The 22704-nt window shown below is 40.7% G+C and overlaps 1 protein-coding gene across 1 annotated transcript in view; it reads left to right on the top strand.

Moving 5' to 3' along the window:
* Nucleotides 1-22704, top strand: part of csmd1b (CUB and Sushi multiple domains 1b) — a 326361-nt gene that overhangs the window by 152956 nt on the left and 150701 nt on the right. The window contains exons 9-11 of the mRNA XM_078284417.1: nt 6771-6892; nt 19407-19510; nt 19927-20039. Of these exons, the coding sequence (XP_078140543.1) occupies nt 6771-6892; nt 19407-19510; nt 19927-20039 (339 nt within the window). The remainder of the gene's footprint in view (nt 1-6770; nt 6893-19406; nt 19511-19926; nt 20040-22704) is intronic.

Here is a 22704-nt window from a genome sequence, read left to right as displayed (position 1 = left end):
CTCTGCCAGCCTGAGCTCCAAGGCAAGTCCTTCCAAAGCCTGGGATCTCTGACAGCAAAAGCCCGGTCACCTTTAGTCTTTAGTCTGGACACCGGGAGTCAGGAGGTCCTGCCTGAGGAGCCTCATACAGGATCAACGGCTCAGAAAGACCAAGTCATAGAAAATAATCTGTAGAATCTTAAAATCAATTCCATATATTGCCTAATACATATATTTTTTACAATTTTCAGTCATTTCATACTGCACATTTCACATTCTTTTCACAATACGTTCTACTGCTACCACTGTTGTTATTTTGCCCACCCTCTTAATGCTGGAGTCCTTACTTTTTCATTCATACATTTTTACTGAGTATGTTCTAGTGTTGATATTGTTGGTTGAATATGTTTACATAACCCCCATTTGCTCTATTCTTGTTTATATTATATTTTTCTTTGCTGTATCTTATTACTATTTTATGTTGCAATGGTTCAGTTTCCCCACGGAGATAATTTAAGTTTTGGTGGTTGTTCAATCACTCCTTCAGAGGTACATCCACGGAAGAAATTGAAGTGTTTCTACAGCATATCTGACCCAAAATTCACCATATTGTCCCAAAATAAAAGCAATTTTACTGGCTTGGCAATTTTACTAGCATGGAGCTACTAATGGCCATGGTCACTCTTTTTCTGACTGACTGGCTGACTGACTAACTAAATAAATAACTGTGTGAGTGGCAGAGCGATGAAGCAGGGGCTCTAGCTGCCCGCATGTTTACTGACAATACCCTGTTGGGCTTATTGCTCCACAATGAAAAGGCAGACAGCTAGCATACACACACACCCAAGTACACGCATATGTAGACACAAACGCACACACACACACACACACACACACACACACACACACACACACATACATTGACAGCAAGTGTCCAAAGGACAATGTCACACACTTCATACATAGCTGCAGCAGCACTCCCCTTGAGCTGTGTGTTTGTGTGTGTGTGTGTGTGTGTGTGTGTGTTTGACAGACAGGCAGTCCCTGTGCTCAGACACATACTGTAGGGTCCCTGTCACATCATATTAATGTGTTTGTGTGTGTGTGTGTGTGTGTGTGTGTGTGTGTGTGTGTGCATGTCTATTACATGTCTATATGTCTGTCTGTGGCTGCAGGGACCTGCCTGGCTTCATGACAAGGGCTATTCCTGTCAGTGTGAGAGAACAGAGATGGAGGGAGAGTGAGAGAGTGAGAAAAGTCTAGTTTCTACTATTTATATTTTCATTGATAGTTTTCATCTTAGCTTTATTTTTAGTCAACTGCAGTAACCTTGACCGATGACATGCATGTGTCCTTATTGTCATGTGCTTTGGGTTTGCAAATTTTTCAAGAAATAAAGAGGAAAAACAACTAAAAAAAGAGCTCCATTATATAGGATGGGGCAAATCCATTTATTGCTTTAAAAGTAATCCATAAAATCTTAAAATCGATTCTAAATTCAGCTGGAAGCCAATGTAAGATGGCTAGAATGGAGGGTTATATAATCTCTCCTTTTAGTTCTGGTTAAAAGCATGGCTGCAGCATTCTGGACAAGTTACAGATGAGAAAGAGTTTTTTGATTAAGACAAGAATACAGGGAGTGACAGTAGGCAATACAATGCAATTAACTTAGAAAATTACCTAATTTTAGAGATATTTCTTAACTGAAAGAAATAAGACTTAACAACTCTTTGGACTTGTTTCTGTAAATTCAGGCCTGAATCACAAATTAAAAATTGAATTTGGTGGTCCAAAAATAACCACCTTGGTTTTGTCATAATTTAGTTGAAGGAAGTGCTGAGACATCCAACATTTAATATCAGCTAGACAACCTTTCAGGGAATTAAGGTTACTTGTACTGTGTCACTAGGTTTTACAGTAAGATATAGCTGTGTATCATCAGCAAATCAAAAAGTGTTTCCGTTATTTGCCTGAAAAAAACTAGCAAAGTGCTTAATTGATGAAAAACATTTAAATCCTGGTCAGGAGGTGGTATCTGAAATATTATATTTTCAATTTTCTTGGTTAAGAAAGTCAAACACTTGTTTTTTTTTTTACTTTCTTTTCTTGATTGATGGTGGTTTTTGGTTTGGAGAAATACCTTTCTCTAGCAACTTTAACTGTGGTTCAATTCAACATCAGTTTCTTCATGTATAAAAAACAGTCCCTCGTCGTCCAGAAGTGCACAACTGAACATCCATGATACAGTATGTAAAACACAGCATTAAATACTCATGATCTGTATGATAAATATTCATGATTATGATTTCGCTTGGCAACTGACTACCACTATATGTGAACCTGTTAGCATGAGTGGCTTTAATGCCCTTTTTGCATTCCCAAATGAACAAATACTCAGTGGGAGAGACACAAAAAGGCTCGCATAGATGGATAGCTAGATAGATAGAGACAGAGAGACAGATATACAAGTAAATGGAGAAACAGTCGTGCAAACAGAAAGAGGCAGGAAGAGACAGACAGACAGGTTGATACAGACGGAGAAACCCAGATACAGACGGACAGGCAGAGGTTAAACATTCCTGTAGCTCTGGTGTATTGAGGTAGTGTGATCACTCTCCTGGGATTCAAACCCATGAGCCTCTCTCAGTCTCTGCTGAGACTTTACTGTTAATTAGAAACTGGTCTCTGGAATGAATCACCGTGAATGTGTGTGTGTGCCTGTGTGTGTGTGTACTTGTGTGTATTTCAGTGTGTGTCTCGGCTCTCTTTTCTAATTAACAGGCAGATCAGTCATCTGAGGTCTTCCTCTCTCTCCCTTTCTCTCTTAGTATCTCTCTGTGTCTCCCTCCCTTTCTTTCTCTCTCTTTCCCCTTGCCCTTCCTCTTTCACTCCTTCCTTTATGTTCTCTTCCTCTCTCGGACTATTATCTTCCACCCTCCCTCGTCCTCGCTCTCTCTCCATCCTTCTCTCCTTTCTCTCCACTTTGTCCCTCAACCTTCCTTTATTTTGCAAACTTCCTTGCTTTATCCTTTCCACCTCTCTACTCTCTCTTTCCTCATCTCTACAGTCTCTCTCCCTCTCCCTCCCACCCCCTCCCCCTACTCTGCATTCCTTTCCTCCTGTCTCTCCTATCCTTTTCCTCCTATGTCATCCTCCCTCCCTCCCTCTTAATGGCAGTGATAGCCTCCAGCCAACTCATTATGATAAATAAAGGGCAAATATACGATTGGGTAAAACTTTTTTCCCACAATGTGACAGTGCCTGTTGACTAAAACTGACTAGAATTGAAAATGTCAAGGAAGCCCTTTAATATTACCGTGCCCTAGAGAGGGGTTTTAAGGGGATTCTTGACACGATACACAGATTTTTTGCCAAATATCCCTTTAAGGCAATAATACATGGGCAACTTTATGAGCTAGTGTAGGGAGGAAATATTGCCCTCAGCAGCAAACGGAACAAAATCAATGTCGATAAAATAGTGCACTAGGAAGAGTATAATGAAAAATACTGTTGATAACGGGGCTGTACAGGTACTTGAGGAGTACATGTACTTGAAAATTTTAGCAGCAGAAGAGGAGAATTGGAAGGCATGATTAAAACTACTTGAAAATTCCCACCTCCACCTAGAATGTACCTTTTCTAAAAATGTACAGGGAGCAGTGATTTATATTTGGCAGCATATTTTACTAAAACAGCAGCACTGGGGACCCATGGACAAGAGGTAAAGTTACCTGCCTCAGAATACTGTCCATGTTGGATATATGTTGAAGATCTAGATAAGATGATTTTACCATATATAGTAGTTTTCAATGCAGTTTGTGTTAGCAACGCACATTTCCAGGTGCCCCCCCCCCCCCCCCCCCCCCCCCCACCACCACCACCCCCACCACCACCTTCCAGGCATTTACCAGGCCATTGCTGTAAATAAAAATGTATTCTGAGGCAACAAGGCCTGTTTTAATAAGAATGCTCTTTGTTAGCTAGCCTGGCTAAATAAAAATGTGTCAACCCACTTAAACAAGTACAGATTCTGCATAGTCCCATGGCGCAAACACATAGATGTTAAGGGGTAGACCGACACCATACGAGGAGACTTCCCATTAACACCAATGTTAAAATTCATGTTTTCTGTCTTTTCCTACTGAAGCTGTCATAACTTTTCCTCTATCCCAACAATAAATATGACATTTATCTTGTCCTCCGTCACATATTTTGTTGATGCTTTTGGAAAACAAATACAGGGAGTGGACAAAATAACTGAAACTCCTGACATCGTGTGAATATCAAGTCTCTAATAAGGTCCAGCACCACCCTTTGCCTTCAGAACAGCTTTAATGCTCCTTGGATTGCTGCCATACAAATACTGAACTGTGTGTGATGTGATATTGGACCATTCTTCAAGAAAGAAAGCATCCAGTTCTTTGGGGAGACCATGGAAGGCATTTGATTTCATCCTGATGTTCATGAAACTACTCTGTGTGGGGTCATTATCATCTTGGAATATGGGAACATCATGAGGGAACAGTATTTGCACCGCAGGGTGCACCTGGTCCTGTAAAATGGCCTCATATTGCTCGGTCAATGTAGGATCATGCAGAGCAATCATCAGACCTAACGACTCCCGCAAGATGGCTGCCCCACACCATTACAGATCCACCACCATGTTTAGCAGCTGGCAACAGACATTGTGGGTTGAAGGTCTCACAATCTTCAGGCTTTCACCAAAGGTAAACTTGAGAAAAAAGGTGAAAGATGACTCATCAGGTCAGATTACTCTTTTCCATTCCACAGGGGTCCAGTTGTTGTGCTCCTCATACCAGGGAATGCACCTTTATGTATTGGCCTTGGTTACAAGAGGTTTCTGAATGGCAACACGGCCATAAAGACCAGCTTTGTGAAGCTCACAACATGCAGTTTTTGTTGTGACTGTGTCCACTTCTCAGAAACCATTAAAATGCTCTTTCCCTTCCTTTTACTTCTGCATTGCAACTCCCCGCTGTTTCTATGTGGTGAGAATGTGTAGTTCTTTCTGAATACACAAAGAGTATTACCGGAGGTGAACATTTGAAGTTAAGGTGTGATGATTCATGGTTAATGCTACATTTTAACAGTAAAACTTTAACCTTTTACTCCTACTTTTAGTAATTAAATACTGCTCAATGATGAACACACATGATTTGCAGAAAATTAAGTGCTGTACACTGTGATGAAGTTTGATAGCCCGCTAGTACAGAGTGTTTCATCCTCAATTGAATTTACCTCTTGATGGCCACAGTGCTGCAGAGATGGCAGGCTTAACAATTCACATCAGTGTTTCAGTGTTGTTATGTTTGTTGAGCCTGTGGAAGGACCAATCTACAACAGTCACTCAGTGAGTTGAGTTACTCAGCAAGTTCAAACTGTGGTTATTGATGTGGAGTAAAGTATGCTGCAGAAGTCCCAAAGGCCCAATGAGCGCCAATCACACGGGTCCAGCTAGACCTGTGGTTTCATTTATATTGCTTTGATTTTTCTCCAGCCAATTCAGTATACCTCTAAACAAAATGTTTACACTATGCTTTGACTTCTTGTCAAAGGCTGCGCTTCCCCTTTTCTAATTGCACTTAATTTGTAAGTAACATTAGGATAACAGTTAAACTACATCCAGTAGTTTCAGAGAACTTTGAGACAGGTAATGTCCTTGATACTTCATGTAATAAATTATCTTAATAATACATGTTGGTCAGTAACATTTGCAGCCAAATCTTTTTTACAAGCAGAGTTGAGAGTGCAGCTAAAGAAATTATCTTCCCTGCCATTAAATGAAGATGAGTTTGTTTAATGTCTGAAGCAGCTTTAAGGAGCACCAGTTTTATTGAAATATGGGCAATGCTGTAAAATCCTTATAATTTTTATATTCTGGATGTACTAAATATACAGAAATGGAAAAACATTAATCAATACTAATTTACATAGAATGTCAAACACCCTCTAAACATCACTGTGCAACTCGACTGATAGAAAATCCTGACTGTTGGGTCAAATCAAGCTGGTGAGTAGGGCAGTGTTCGTGAGTGGCACTGCACTCATGTTCACCTTATATCTGAGTGTGGGGAAATACACATCTCTGACAACTAAAAAGTTTCAAGTTACTGACTAGCACAGACCATTACAAACACATGTGGGCAGTGTGCATACAGTCATACGTTTTGCTTTCATTCTCAGAATGAAAATGAAATGTAGATTGGAGATACAACAGTACAAAGCTCCTTTCTCCTGCACTGGCACATCGCTGAAACGAAGAAAAACGAGAGTCATGCATCTTTCCGATGTGTGGCTCCTAATGTCAATATGGTGATAGGATTTGCTTGAATTGCCCATATTAAAAATCTAAATTACTGTTAAAAAAGTGTCTGGCTGGAAAGCAGTAAGGGAAGGAAGGGAATCTGATTTGAGGCAATTAAAAAAACTTTAAGGTAAACAAACTCATGCTGATGTTTGATTGGCTAGAACAAAACAGGGGTTGCCATGCTTCTCTAAATATGTTACTCAAAAAAAGTCACACCGAGACAATAATATGTAGGCACACCAGTGTGCCCAAATTTAATTTCCAAGTTGCACAATTTCAATTTCAGTTGCATTGAACCCTGTAGTCTAATAATTTGCCTCTTTGTCTCTCTACCTCGCTCTCTCTCCATTTTTTTCCTTTTAAAGTAATTAGCCATTTGCAAGCTGCAAGCATAATTTTGATTACCCAATAAATCTTTGTTAAAACTCACTCTGTGTCTCTCTGTCTCTTTCCCTGTTTGTAGCTCGTACCTGTGGCAGTAACCTACGGGGGCCCAGAGGGGTCATAACTTCTCCTAACTACCCTGTTCAATATGAGAACAATGCACACTGTGTGTGGGTCATCACTGCAATGGACTCCGGGAAGGTGAGCTCATTTTCATAATTTGTATATTTATTTATTTTTTTTATACCTCATTTACTTCACCAGGCAAGTCAATAGTGGGACAACACACATCTTGTGTTACTTTTGATCACAACCTTTATTAATGTTGCATGTTTTTCATAACACTCAACACTCTTATGTATGCTGGTTGATATTTATAATAGGGTTAGACCAATATATGGGTTTGCCGATATCTTGGGCTGATATTGGCCTGCAATAAAACGTGGTTTTCTTTGCACATTTTATTTATTCATGTAATTGTTCAATAATGATTTTTTTTGTGAATTAATTCTTCATTCAAAGGCAGTAATGTATTCCAGAATTTCCCCACCATTGAATAGGTGCAGTGGGTCAGCTTGCCTTAAAGAGCTGCTAACATTAAAATAATTTAATTAGTATGGGTTTCAATGGAGAATTTTAGTGTCCCATGGTCTAAATGCTGTTTCAGAAGCTTTTCCACCCTGACAAGAATAAAAAATAAAAAATATGTAATATCAACTTCAGTCTAAAAATGTCGGTGTCGGTATTGGCCTTCAAAAAAAGTCCAAACCAGTCAAACCATAATCTCTCATTTTTAAGATCTCTACATTGTGATGTTATTAAGTGTCTGAATTAGAGTCACCATTTCTCAGTGCAAGAGAATGGACAGCAGCCTGCAAACCAATCTCTCTCTATCGGGCTCCAACACCTCCAGAGAAGCAGAAGTAACATGGTGTCCATAGTACAAACAAGACGGACAATTAGAATGTCTTTCTGTGTGAACACTATTTCTATCTAGCTTCTGCTTCATTACGCAGAATAAAGTGGGGAGTGACAGGAAAGGCAGAAGAGACACAGCGAGAGGATGACATGCAACAAAGGTTGTGAGGCAGATTGGAAACGATGTCACTGCAGTACACTTGGACGCCCCTGACTGTTCTCCAATGTAGTCCAGTTTTCAAGTCAACAGTTCAAGGAGTGTTGTGTCAGGCTTTCTTTCTGTTCTGCTGCTTTCTCTCTGAATTCTGGTCTCAGTCCCGGTCTTACGGTCAACAAACCTCCCCAGTTTTGTCAAGGAAACTTTGTTGTTGAGTCATTGTTGTATAGACATGAATAATTTATAGACCTGCGGTACAACCTGTCCACAGTCTCTCTATCTACGGTTTCTGTTGTGGTATCGTCTTCTCCCCACCTCTCCTCACCTTTCTTCTCTTCCTTTCTCCTCTCCTTCTGCCCTCTCCTCTCCTCTCTGCTCCTTTCCTCACCTCTCCCCTCTTACCATCTCATCACCTCTCACTTTCTCTGAACTCTTCTTTTCTTTTATCCTCGCCTCGCCTCGCCTCGCCTCTCCTCTTCTCTCCTCTTCTCTCCTCTCTTCTATCCCCCTCTCTTCTCCTCTATACTTCTCTCCTCTCCTCTCTCCTTATTTCCTTTCTTCTGCATCATCTTCTCTCCTCTCTTCACCTTGATTTGTTGAAGACGGTGAGAGCAGAGCGAGGAGAGAGCAAGAAGAGAACAAGATGACATTGAGCTCATTGAAAACCATAGAAAGAAAAGAGAGAGGGACAGAAGGTAGAAAAGAGAAAAAATGGAACTGAATATTCAGCCAGCTACTTCAGATATGAAAGTGAGAGCAGAGACGAGGGAAAAAAGCCTGAATGTCCAAGCAGGTACTTGACATGTGACATTGAAGTTTTTACTAAAGAGAGAGGAAAATGGAGTCTACTCACCTCTGAGAGAGTGGGAGGGATGGAAAGGGGGAGGGGAGGAGGGGAGAGAGATATAATTGAAGAGAGAAAACGAAAAAGGAAAGGAAGAGGTGGAGGGAGAGAGACATCGAGAGAGAGAGAAATGGGCTTTTTTTTTCTCACCTCTCTGTCTCTCTGGCCTTGATGCAGAGAAATGGCAATATAAGATGGCCGATTGCTTTTGACAAGCCATGACAAAGCTTTCAGCTCAATGTTACTTAACCTGGATGGGTATCTATAGCAACCATCATCACCCCGTTTTTTATTACCAGTGTTCTGCAGAAACCTCGCATCTCCAAAAAGTGTTGAAAACTGGTTGATCGACGCTGCTGCATTTTTTTTGACAGTTTACAAGTTTACCATGTATTATCAATGTTAGTTTGGCTCTGTGTCAGGGTCATGAGACATTTCCTACACAATATCCAACATTATATTGTTAGAGAAATGACATTTGAATAGAATATGATACAGTAGAATACAGCAGATACACACAACCTGAGCTTATTTTATCTCTTCCGCGCGCACGCTTGGGGGTGTGTGTGTGTGTGTGTGTGTGTGTGTGTTAACAAATGCTTGAGGTTTGAGAGCACTTTAAGAATGTGCTATAATGTGACGGATTATCAGCTCACTACAGCTGCTGGCATTTGCTGAATGTCACTATCTACATACAGAGAGGGAGAGAGAAGGACAGAGAGACAGACAGAGGGTTACAGACAGTTAGACAGAGACTAGACTAAACGAGAGGAGAGAAGAGAAGAGAGTAGATTAGATTAGAGCTCAATTAACCACACAGGGTGAGGAATTATCTTAAATACAGACACATCAGTTTATGACACATTACACATATTAAAACTTACTACACAGTAAAAGGATAATTGCTCTGGCCAGTTTAATCCTGTTTTCCAATGTCAACATGGTAAAGTATTACATTCTCAATCAGGTATCTGTAGACATCCCATCTGATATCCTAATCCCAAAACTGTCCAGTTTCCTTAGAAGGTAAACGCATTGAATACGATTAACAAAAATCTGATCTGTATTGTGGGAGAAGCTTAATCTTTTGTCTGGGAATGTACCCAAATATTTGAAATTGGCTACAGTCTCAACGATATAAAATCCTGCTAAGTAGTTCTTTGTTTTACCAACATTAATCTCCAGCACGGTGTGTTAACAACATGCTTAAAGGACCTCAACTTGTTTCAGTTACCCTTATTTACCTAGTGAGTCTTTCTTAAGTGGAAGGCCCACTACTGGCCCGGCATCCGCGTATTTACACACACTTTAACATTGATCTTTAATCATGGATTAATTTGTGTACATAAGGAATGAGACAGGTGGTTAAACACACCCCTTAAAATCCTCAGTGTGAGTTACCGAGACAAAATTTCATTTATAAAAACCTTCTGTGGTCGGTTGGAGAGAGAGAGTGCAGAGAGGCTTAAGAGGAGAACAAGATATTTAGGGAGAGAGAATGAGGATGAATAAAGATGAATAACAGTCATCTTTCTCTCGACCCTCCTCCGTTTCTCTCTCCATTTCTCTGCTTGTCTCTAACTTTCTGTCTCTCGCTCTATCTCTCTCTGTTTCCCTCCTCTTCTTTTTACCTCCCTCTCTCCCTCGCTGTGCCTCTGACTGGCTATTATTCCACATGACTTCTTTCATCAATAACATGTTTTACAAAATAGAGACAGAGAAGAATGTTTTTATAGGAGTGTGCATGTCTTTTTCCCCCCTCTTTGTGTGTGTGTGTGTGTGTGTGTACGTGCATGAGTTTAACTAGCCAGCAAGCAGTATTGTGTTTCTGTTGTCATTCTGTTCTGTTGAGAATAAAAGCAGTACAATCAATACAGCTTGTAATGGTCTGACAGCCCGTCTGCAAAATGCTGTGTGTGTGTGTGTGTGTGCATCTGTGTGTGTGTGTCTGTGTTTATGTGCACGTACGTGTGCTTGCTTGTGTGTGATTTTATGAATGTTGACTGTGTGTTTTCTATCTGCCAACTTAATTGCTAACTGTCAGAGATTGTGAAGAAAATCTCTTGTCGAGTGAAACAAAAAGTCACTTTCAGAAAAAACAACTCTGGTCCACAGCAGCAGAGCGGAATTAGGAATGTGCACTGGCAATCAGGCCAGTTAACATTGCGTGTGCGTGTGTATATGCGTGTGCGTGTGTGTGTCTGTGTGTGTGTGTGTGTGTCAGTCATTTGATCCATCAGTATCAAGCAGATAATTCTTTTGTTTAAGTCTGAATCATGCCTGGCTGCTCACACACACACACACACCCTGAAACACATCGTCACACACGCCCATTAGGCCCCTAATCATTGCTGTCTTTTGCCTGGTGAATACATATTAGTGTGTGTGCGTGCATGTGTGTGGGTGTGTGCGTGTGTGTGAGAGAGAGATATTATGATATTAGATGTTGGGTCATTCTCTAGCACTGATCTCTCTCATCACTTTAATGTTGGCAGGACACATTCTATGAAATTCTATCAGATTCTATTAGATTTTATTTGATGCTCTATTGAGGCCGATAAAGACCAATAAAAGCCTAACGGCCAACCTGATCCGCCATCAGCTCATCTGTTGCCGCACCACTGTATTATTGCTCATACTGTTTTATATATTGAAGGCAAAATGCCCAAGGTTCAGTGCATTATCATAAAATGGTGTCACGAGTGCAAACAGACTATAGTGAGGTAGAGTTGTTGTTTTTGAGCCTTAAGTATGGAGACAATAAGCTTAAGTTATTGTTTTCAGAGCCTAACTTTTGAGACAATGAGCTTTATTTGTCTTTTTTGACTGCCAAGTGCTTGTACTGTGAGCTAAAGTTAAGCTAATAACTCTAGATCTACTAAAGCTGTGGTAGAAGGACTTTATTGGTCCAACAATGAGATACTCTGTTATTCGAGAAACACTGTAAATGATTAAACATACAGGACAAAGCCCATTGATCACACAGGCTGAGCAGAATGCATCAGTGAAATACCGAGTAAACAACCATCAATGCCCATTGTAATGGAAAGAGACTCACCAATAGTTGGCTAATTAGCACATTATCTCATTTTAAGGCATTTTGCTATTTTGGCTCTTGACTGTTATTTGGCCGGCTGGCTGAAGGTAATTCACTGTTTTAGCTTTGTCCTTGGCTCTCATTCCTCTACCTAATACTTCTCTATTAAAGGAGGCTGTTGTTGGTGATACATGAATATCTCAAGGTCACACTATACTCCTGTGCATTGGCTGCTTCTAATATTTGTAAAACAGGAATTAAAGCTTATTTTACTGTTGCACATATTGCAAAAAACTCCAGATGAGAGCATGCGCTAAATTCCTAAAATGTCAAAAGGAATTTCTTGACCCGGAGTGTGCTTTTGTCAGGTGGTTTTCTGCTGCGTCGCTGAACTCTATTATAATGTGGTTTCCACGGAGCTGTCAAGCAGCTGTTGCTCAAATATAGTATGCAATTTGTTATTTTCCTAAACTGTCCAGCCAACAGATCAACAGCACTCAAAGGTGCCGTAACACCTCAACAAGGGAGTTATTTTACCAGACAGCAGCCATTTGCTTACTGTACCACTTAAAGCACAGGTCACCTCAGGGCAGGACTGCAAAGCATAAACACGGCCCATCTGGGAACTCGCAGGGTGGGTACAACAAACAGGCGAGCATTTCTGCCAGTATCTCTTTAAATAGACACATTGACTGGGGCTTTACTTGTCCCAGAGGGAAATTCAGTTGTCAGAGCGTAACGAACTTGAGACACAATAAATAACATAACAAACACTATAGTAAAAGCCAAGAAAAAAATAATTAAAATGCCATGTTTGTCGCCTGTACAGTTACCTGACCTCTTGACATATACACACACACTCACACACACACACACACACACACGCACACACACACCACATACACACACACCACATACACACACAAACAAACAATATAACAATATAAATCAACATTTGGCACAGTAAGCAATAAACAATAGAAAATGTCCATTAGTATTACAGAGTTATTAGAGTTATTAACTGTATATCTCGCCACCTAGTGGAAAGGATCACATTCAATTAAATGCATAAAATAATATATTGATGATTTTGACTGTATGCTACTGATTTGATAGTTTTGTGGGTACGGTTTTGCTAGCAATTGAATTTTAAGTGTTTTTTTTTCTCTGCTCTGACTGTTTTATAGCAGTTAACCAGGCAGGAACCAAATCATCCAAGTAAAATATATATATCCATTCTACTTTCCATCACTAGACAATGTAAAATTGAGGTAGGCCTGCATATCTGTCACAAAATGAAGAAACTCCAAAATACCAAGTTTGGATAAATATTTGGTTATTCACATTTAATGTTGAAACAGTGCATACAAATTACGGGCTAATAATTCAGACCTAAGCCTGCCCACTGTGTACACACACACACACACACACACACACACACACACACACACACACACACACACACACCTATACATACAGATTATCTCTCTTACACAGATGCACACATGCACACAGGCACGCAGGCACACGTACTGTGTGGGTATTTAGCAAACAGTCCTAGCTTGCATACTAGTTAGCTCTAATTTCCTCTTACAGTTAGAACATGTTTTGGTAGATGAGTCTGCTATTTAATTTTGGTCCAAAGTCGGGGAACATTTTTGTCTCGCTTGCATCTCGTTTTGAAGCAGTAACCTTTGTTTTGTGCATCTTGCTAAACATTGCTTGTTGCTTTCACTGGACTTTTTCTGCATTGCAAGAGTGGGCCAACAGAGAGTGGGTGCAACAGCTTATGACTGCCACCCTGCTGGTCAGAATACAGCATAAAAACCCAAACTAAAACAAGGCAAACACTGGCTGAAAATGGTTCTAAATCACGTTTTACAGCAACAAATTATCATATTTTTTCAATTTGGCAGCTTTGGTGCTCACCAATTACGCTTCAGCGGCTGCCAAAAGATTCTCTATGCAGGAAAAACCCTGTTTATGTGTGGAGTTTGCCTGCTAACCCCGTGTTCATATGGGTTTCCTCCGGTTTACTCCCACAGTCCAAAGACAAGCATGTGAGGTGGACTGGAGACTCTAAATTGCCCATAGGTGTGACTGCTGGTGTGAGTGATTGTCTATCTATCTGTGTTCACCCTGTGATGGACCGGCCACCTGTCCCGGGTGTTTCCCTGCCTTCTGCCAAATGCATGCTGGGATAGGCTACAGCCCCCGAGACCCTGAAAAAGAATAAGCGTGTAATGAAAATGAATGAATGAATGTTTAGATGTGTTTCACCGCTGATCTAAATACATGGTTTGGATGAGAATCTGCGAACAGGTATGCGTCCTGCTGCTGTGTTTCTCTGCTTTGCCCAGCTGCGCTGTGTGTATCCATAGTAAAACTCACTGCAGCTGCAGGATGCAGTGCATTGTAAACATGATTTATAACGCTCTCTGGAGCTGCACTGACCAGCAAAAGTGCCTCTGAAATTGTGATTAGACTCGCAAAGATATGCCCCTGAGAAATTAAGACCAGAATAAGTAAAAGAAATTTGTCACTCTCTACAGTCATACCCTAATCAGATTCTGTTAATCAGCTGGAGTAATTTGGTGGAATATTGATTACAGGTAATCTCTTTCCTATAACTGATTACATTTTGAAAGTAACTTTCCCAAACGTAAAGGGGGGTCGTGGGGTATCCTCAAGATAAGGCTGCAGGTCTATACTTGTTTATTTGGCTGACTGGCTAAAAGTAATCTATTGGCAAAAAAAGCCCTCAAACTGTCATTGTGGCAGCTCACCAACGACTCAACACTGCTGCACAATCTCAACCGGGGAATTCTAGCACACTCTGCTTTCAGGACAGCTGTTCCCTTTCTGCACTACTTTTGACAAGGGGTCACCTCAGTGCATGGCTGCAACTTTTTCTTTAATAGTTTATTTTTGACTCTGGCAGGTACAGTTGGAAATGCATTAAAGCTCCACTAGGGAAGATTTTTATGTAAAAATACTCCTGTCTTATCAGCCTAAATCACGAAGTGGGGCTGCAACAGAGAAGAGCGTTCCAGATGAAATTCTGGTTTTAGGTATTGTCACTGGGCAGAAATCATCTCCCTGCACGGGAAGTGACGAATTGAAATGTAATGAAACTTATCCATAGGTATAAACCAATCACATACCGGCTAGGCTGGTAAACATCAGCATGCTGATTTCTGGGTATTGAAGTCTTTAAATTTCAAACAGCTCCCTCTCTCTGCCATTTGGAGCTGCCAATGTGTGAAATTGCCTAGTGCAGCTTTAAAGTTTTGAAGTTTTCAATTTGCTTTCACTATTACCATAGAAGTCAGAAGTTTGGCTCTGGCTGGTGAGTGAATTGCATTCCTCCCTCTGGCACACGCATAAACACACACACGCACACACATATGCACACACATATACTGTATGCACACCATTATTGCCAGCATTAATACTGTATACCAGTTTCTGATCCAAGTTAATCTATTTGTAAATATGCTGTTTTGCTGGAAAATAATTTAAAAACAAGGCATTTTCCATATTCTCATGAGCTGTCTTATTGTAATTACCATAGATGAGGGATTTTGTATTGTAATTATTGCTACATTTACATTGGGTCAGTTGAATGGCATAGCTGGAACGAGGATGTTGACCGTTTGGTGCTCTGTTAGAAATCACTGTGTATTGAGGTAAAAACAACATATTTGTTTGTGATTGTGTTGGGTGTGATCGTAATAAGGGGCCTGGCGATTGAAATGAAACCTATACCCAAGTGTACTACTCTAGGCAGGGGTCACCTCAGCCTACTCTGTGCTACTTTATCTGGCTGTCTGACTGAAGGTAATTCATTAGAACTGTGCAGAGTGATGACATTTTAACGTGGCCCAAATCAAATCTTATTTTTTAGGGGAACCTAGGACTGCAGGATAGCATATTAAGCAGGGAGGCCGTCCTTCGTCCAGAGCACCTGAGTTTAAGCCCCCATTTTGGCAAACCGACCTCCTGAAGTGTCCTTGAGCAAGACACCGAGCTGAGCCTGACCTCTGACCTTCCTGTGGAGTGGGGCAAGAGAAAAGAGAATTTCTCTACAGGGATCAATAAAGTATCACATTAATATTCCATTGTTATTTCATGTAAAACCTTGATTTGACTGTTTATCAAAAAAGCAAGCGGAAATCGATGTAAGAACCATGACACACTATTGATAAACGATCAGTTAAACCAGCACAATGGCTGTTTATCATCTGTGCTGCTGTAATAGGCTGGGAGCCTGTCCTGAGGAGGCTGACTGAGGGCAAATGACTGTAGTGGCAGTGGAGCATTAATGTTGTGTTAATGTTGTTTAAATTAGTCTGTTGAGTGATAGATAGATAGATAGATAGATAGATAGATAGATAGATAGATAGATAGATGGATAGATGCATAGATGCATAGATACATATATATATGGATACATAGATATAGATAGGAATACCAGATTTCTGTGATTTCTGGCCGTCTCCCCACTCTGTCGCTGCTCAGCGGTGAGTCAGCACTGCTGCAGCCACAGCTCAACGAGGGAATTCAGCAGCTATTCCGCCAAATTATGGCTGTGTGTTCTTTGCACTTCTCTGACGTCGGGTCACCACAGCGAGGTCAAGATCAGCAGTAACAGTATGGTATTTCAGTTTTAAGATGTTTGGTTTTTTTTTTTCTGGGGAATGGGAGGGGGGTTGCAGCTCAGGACAGAGTTGCATCCTATTTTGTTCCAGCTTATCTGACTGACTGGCTAATGGTAATACACTCTAGCTAGGGATTAGAGCGCTTGGAATGTTTATAAGGCTCCGTTGAGCTGCACTGACCAGCAGAGATGTGTCTGAAATATCCCCAGAGAAATTAGGACCGGGGTAAGAGAAAGATTATTATCAGTCTCTCCCAGGCTGTAATCATGCCTGGAGGAGACCCTAAAACTCACAGCGGTACTAGTTTACAGGCTGACTGACTGAAGGTATTTCACTGTAGATTTGTATTGCAGAGTGCTCTTAACGATGTTTAAATGGCCTGTTGAGCTGCTCTTAGCTGCTCCGCTGCCTGCTAACGACCTCAGCGTGATAACGCTTCACTTATCCTGTTGAAAAGAACATCCACCCTAAAACAGAAGCCATGTTTTTTTGTTTTGTGATCTTGGACCTGTGCAGTCTAGATTTGCACAGGAGCAGCTCTCTCCCAAAGTTAATAAAGGGAAAGAAGACTCTAATTTGTATTGGAATCAAAAGAAAAATCCTTGAGATTTTTGAGGTTTATGTATGCTGTTCATAGGTTTTTTCTTTCTTTCTTTCTTTCTTTCTTTCTTTCTTTCTTTCTGTATTTCTTTCATTTTCTTTCTCTGTCTTTTTTTATTTTACTTTACAAAAAATAAAGAAGCTAATCTAATGTGGTTTGAGGTTGCAGGCTGCTCTTAATGCTGTTTAAATGGGCCCATTTGGGTCTATTGAGCAGCATTGAGCTTCTTGCTAATGACCTTAGTGTGATAATGCTTCAGTTCCTTCCTTTAAGACTGCTGTCTACTGCTATACAATCTGCCTTAACTGTCTAGACACACACACACACACACACGCACACACACACACACACACACACACACACACACAAAGACACAAACATGCATGTGCAGACACACAAACAGCCATATAGTACACACATTCTCACAGAAACAGGTGTTACCTAAACAGCATTCTGCTTCAGTTTTTAAGACAGATATACCTGGTATACCTGCCTACACACACACACACACACACACACACACACAGACACACACACACACACACACACACACACACACACACACACACACACACGCACGCTTGGATGCACAGAAAACCATAGCCTGTTTTTCTTCTGCTTCACTTACTTCCTTTATGACCGCAAGCTACTGCTGCTATACAATCTGCCTTAACTGCTCAGACACACACACACACACACACACACACACACACACACACTACAACACTGCTTCTGTTTCTGTTCTGTTTGGCGGCTCTGTTTGTGTGTGTTTGCATGCCTGTGTGTGTGTGTGTGTGGGTATTTGTATGCACATGTGTGGCAACTGATCGGCTGCGTCTTTGTTTTGACACGTTGCCTGTTAAAATGATAATTAAACTCATTGATATTTGACAACAAAGAAATGGTTTCTGTATCCGACTTGATGCTTGGGGTTTTGATGTGATTGGTATCGCCGCTGATGGATAAAATATTGTATCCCCAAAAATCCAGACAGGTTAAGAAAAGCCTGAAGATTTTACCTTCAACAATGATGTATTTTTGAAAAGGACCAACAGGTAACCTTCAGACATAGAAGAAAACATCATATAAAGAACCATCAAATTTCAGTTCACACAAAAAAGCAAAATCCTCAACACTGGAGTTATGAGGTTTTTCCAAATGATCCCAGTGATTTGTTGTTAGCTAGGAGTTAATACCTCACCCTGTTGTTTTGCATCTTTTTCCATTATTTGCAGCCATTTTGGGGTGACTAAACATTGCCAGAGGCTGAGATATTCATAGCGTATTACAAGGTAGTAAAATGCTTTCTACAAGTACCAGTCTGATATTTATGGAGCCACGTCTTGAATAGAAGTTATAGAAGTTGCTGAAGTCAGAAAAGATTTTAAATTCTTCTTTATTCTTTTTCCTGGACAAACTTACCCCTGGCAGGGATTTAAAGGAGACTGACTGTGTGTGTGTGTGTGTGCGTGTGTGTGAGTGTGTGCGTGTGAGTGTGTGTAGGCGTATGCATGCACATTTTATGTAGTTATACACAGATCCTTTGCCACTCTTGTCTTGATGGAAGTTAATCCCCCAGATTGTTCTGTATCATTTTCCATTATTTGTACATTTGCTCGCCATTTCTTGTTGCCTGAACACAACCATAGGCTTAGGGATGCATGGCTGATTCTAGCATGGTGAATTGGTTTTTACACCCTTATCAGCCCCAGTCTAGTTTTTCTTCAGCGTAGTGTGATTCACCATGTGACGGATTCTCATCAGCAATATCACAAGTTCATGGTTCATCTTACTCCCCTAATTCACCAGAGGCGCTCCGATTGTGACCACAGATCTGTCCTCTTCCATGCTATTAGGGGTCTGATTTATGACTAATGAATAATTGACAAACAGCAAATCACAGAATACTGGCGTACTACGGCCATTTCACAGTGCTCAATAGATTGATGATGCAATGCTGCATGCATGCAGAGGTTGTGCTGTCATCTGTCACTAACACCAATGTGCCTGCAAGACAGCCATTTAACAGCCCGTTGCTCAATGTTCAACAGCAGGAGAGTATGGTTGCACTGGGTAGCTCCCAGGTGTGATTTGTGTAAATGTGAGTGTGAAGGAGGGTGTAGCCGAAAAAGAGCAAGGGTGCTGAGTCAAGTTCGATTTGCGTATCGTTCTCTCTTTCTGTTCTGTTTCATTTGTGAAACAGAACGCTGATTCCAGCACTGGTCCCCTGAATGTCCTTAATGGGATGACGTCATTATCTTTTTCTATTGTTTATTAGTATTAAGGATGAAAAAGGAAATCAAAAGCAAATAATGTGCTATGCATGAGATTGTCTCTGCAGGAAGTGACAATAAATCTCTCTGGTTCTCTGTCTTCCTGTCTGTGTCTGTGTGTCTGTGTCTCCCTGTCTGTCTGTCTGTCTGTCTGTCTGTCTGTCCTTCTGTCTGTCTGTCTGTCTGTCTGTCTGTCTGTCTGTCTGTTTCTTTGTGTTTTCTAGGTGATAAAGCTGGCATTTGAGGAGTTTGACCTGGAGAGAGGATATGACACACTGACTGTGGGAGACGGAGGAAAGATAGGAGACACGCGGAGGGTTCTCTATGTGTAAGCACCAGTTAAATACTGGCCTTTAATATTATTAATAATAACATGTTACAAACAATATATGATATGCTGATGATGGGAGACAGAGGGAAAATTAGAGACAAGTGGACGTTACTGTGTATGTATGTACTGGTTAAATAATAGTTGATTACTTGTAATTATTTATATACCATTATTAATATAACATATATTGTAAAGACAACACATGGAGGGTGCTGTATGTGTAAGGAGTATATTATTAGTATTCTTTTATAGTTAAAATATTGATATTACTTAGATTACTTATCTTAGATTATGTAAACATAGAGTTATATAGAGATATAGAGTAAGTAAGAAAGAAGTAAGTAATATTTACTAATGGTTTGTGTGTTTGTGTGTGTGTGTGTGTGTGTGTGTGTGTGTGTGTGTGTGTGTAGACTCACTGGCTCCAGTGTTCCTGACCTCATCGTCAGCTTGTCCAGTCAGATGTGGTTACACCTGCAGTCGGACGATACGATTGGCTCACAGGGATTTAAGGCAGTCTATGAAGGTAATGCCTCCTCTAGCTTAGCGGATGTTGTCCGCTTGGATAATCCTCCCTTTGGCTCCGGCCAGTTTTGGCCGGCTCCCTCCCCTTTTTCTCTGCGCTGTGTGTTACCCCTTTTAAAAAAAAAACCCTACAATACATTTGCGTTTGTTTCTTTTGTTGGTAAAACTGATGTCACAGTGGCGACAAGCTTCTACTTTCTTAGATGGTCGAATTTTTTTGTGCATGGTAGTTCCACAACAACATTTCCCCCTGACACTAGTTTGGCAAGACGTTGTCACCGCCCACCATTTTTTTTTTTTTTTTTACACTATCCAAGTTCAAAAATGGGTTCTGCCAAACCATTTTTCTACATGGTCATGCCTCTTCTTGCACGCATGCACACACACACACACGCAGCATATACATTCGCACACACACTCACTTTACAATGAATACACTAAATAATGAACTCAATACAGTATACGTGTGTTCTTCAGGTTAGGGACAAAGATGCTCAGTAATGCTTTTGCACTTTCTCTCATATTTCATACACATACTCTCTCATTGTCTCTGCGGATGTCTCACACACACACACACACACACACACACACACACATAAGCACAGATAATGGAGTGTGAAAGTCATGGCGTTGCTGACGTGGTGATTCAATGGTAAATACTGCTATTGTAGTCTGTCCTTGTGTATGCACGTGAGTGTATTTGTGTATTTGTGTGTGTGTATGTGTGTGTGTGTCCTATTAAAAGGAGGTAATATACAAATTACGACTCAATCAGTTGATCGTTTTGCTTGGTTATGTTTCATATTGTGGCAAAGCTGACACTGATGGAGAGATAAAAACAGAGACAGCCAGGGAGAGAGACTGAGAGAGTGAAGGTGAGAGGGAGAGATATAGATATTCCTCGAATTATCTATACTTAGAGCAATCCTTTTATTGTATTCACATTTTATTTCCTGTTACTATCTTACCATGCCAATGAAGCTCTTCGAGTTGAAATGAATGGAGCTAAACTAAATTGCATTGAATTGAATTGAGTTGAGAGAGAGGTGGAAACAAAGAATGAGACAGGTAGAGGCAGAGATAAATTGACTGAGAAGAAAAGGGAGACAGGAAGAGAGAGGCAAAGTGATGGAGAGAGAGAGAGCGAGAAAGAGAGAGGGAGATAACGGGGGTGCACTTGGTTCTGCTTAGTTATGTTTGATATAGTGATGTTGCTGAGGGTGAACTGGCCATAAAGAATGACTATTGTACCAGGGAATCAGCTCAGTGTGGCTGTAGAAACTGTGTGTGTGTGTGTGTGTGTGTGTGTGTGTAAGTGAGAGTGGTTGTGCAACTGTGACCCTTTGTCATCCCTGGTGTTAAGCAGGTCAAAATCATTATAGATTTGAAACAAAGTAAAGAATGGAAAATGAGAAAGTAACAAAAAAACAAACACAAACAAACAAATGACCTCCAGATGAACTTGCTGTTTCTGTTTTTCCTCGGGAAAACTTGACTAAATAATTGCCTCTGGTGTGTGTGTGTGTGCGTGTGTGTGTGTGTGTGTGTGTGTGTGTGGTGTGCGTATGTGTGTGTGCACATGTGTGTGTCTGTGTGTATATGGGAAGCTGTCATAACACATAATGTCACCATGTTACAAACTTTGATCAGCATTGCTTTCTGAGAACTCTTACATTCTCAGCCCTGCAGGATACCCTGCGTGTGTGTGTGTGTTGTTTGTGTGTGTGTGTGTGTGTGTGTGTGTGTGTGTGAGAGAGAGAGACAGAGATAAAAAAAGAGAGTGATTGAATATCATAAATACACACGGCCCATTGTGGTAATTGGCGCTCACAGTTAAATGCAGCTGCCAAGCTTTCAGGCTGATGGCAATTGGCTGTGAGAAGAGTAATGATGTAAATAATGTATTTATTTCTTTAATCATTAAAGGACTGAAAATTAGCATTGAAAATCTTAAGATATTTCGGTGCTCTGTAATATCAATGTGATTCTGTCAGTTCTGAAAAAGCAGTGAATTTGGATACCATCCCTAGCAGTGTTACTACCAGCCTGTCTTTATGCCTGTTGGCATTAGAAGGCAATTGTTTATTACTACTTTACAGTTTCAAAACCTTGCTGTGTTATAGGAGCAACCTGTTTGATGAGGGCAGATCTCAGGATAAATCAAATTTCAAGAGGTCCTGTATAGCGGTTATTCTCAACCTTTTTCACATCATAATTCAGTACATTAGGGCCACAGACCCCCAACCCAAATCTGAGAATATTTTTATTGTTAGAGATAATTTTGTCCAGAATCCCATGACTATCTGTATCGTTGGTAGAGAGTTAACATAGTCCTATAATTGTGTTAACTTCTTGTAAATGAAATAATGGTGAAGTTTAAGAATTGATCAATTTGCTGGGGACCCCTCAAGGATCCCTGGTGGTCCGTGGACCTCATGTTGAGAACCACTCCTGTATAGCTCAATGGGCAGAACACGGCACTACCACACCCAGGGTCAGAGGTTTCATCCCCACTGGCCGCCAGTACTTCTCTAATGTAAGCATTCATTGACTCTTAGCCACTTTGGATAAAAATAGTCCAGCATGCAGTGATACAGAGAAGAAGAACAAATGCTCAACTTGGAGATTACTGAAAACAAGAACATATGCTGAACTTTTGACCAGGA

This window comes from Centroberyx gerrardi, chromosome 1, assembly GCF_048128805.1.
Source record: "Centroberyx gerrardi isolate f3 chromosome 1, fCenGer3.hap1.cur.20231027, whole genome shotgun sequence".
In the NCBI taxonomy this organism is placed as follows: domain Eukaryota; kingdom Metazoa; phylum Chordata; class Actinopteri; order Beryciformes; family Berycidae; genus Centroberyx; species Centroberyx gerrardi.
The sequence above is the reverse complement of the archived record's forward strand: the minus strand, read 5'-3'. Positions and strand labels throughout refer to the sequence as shown.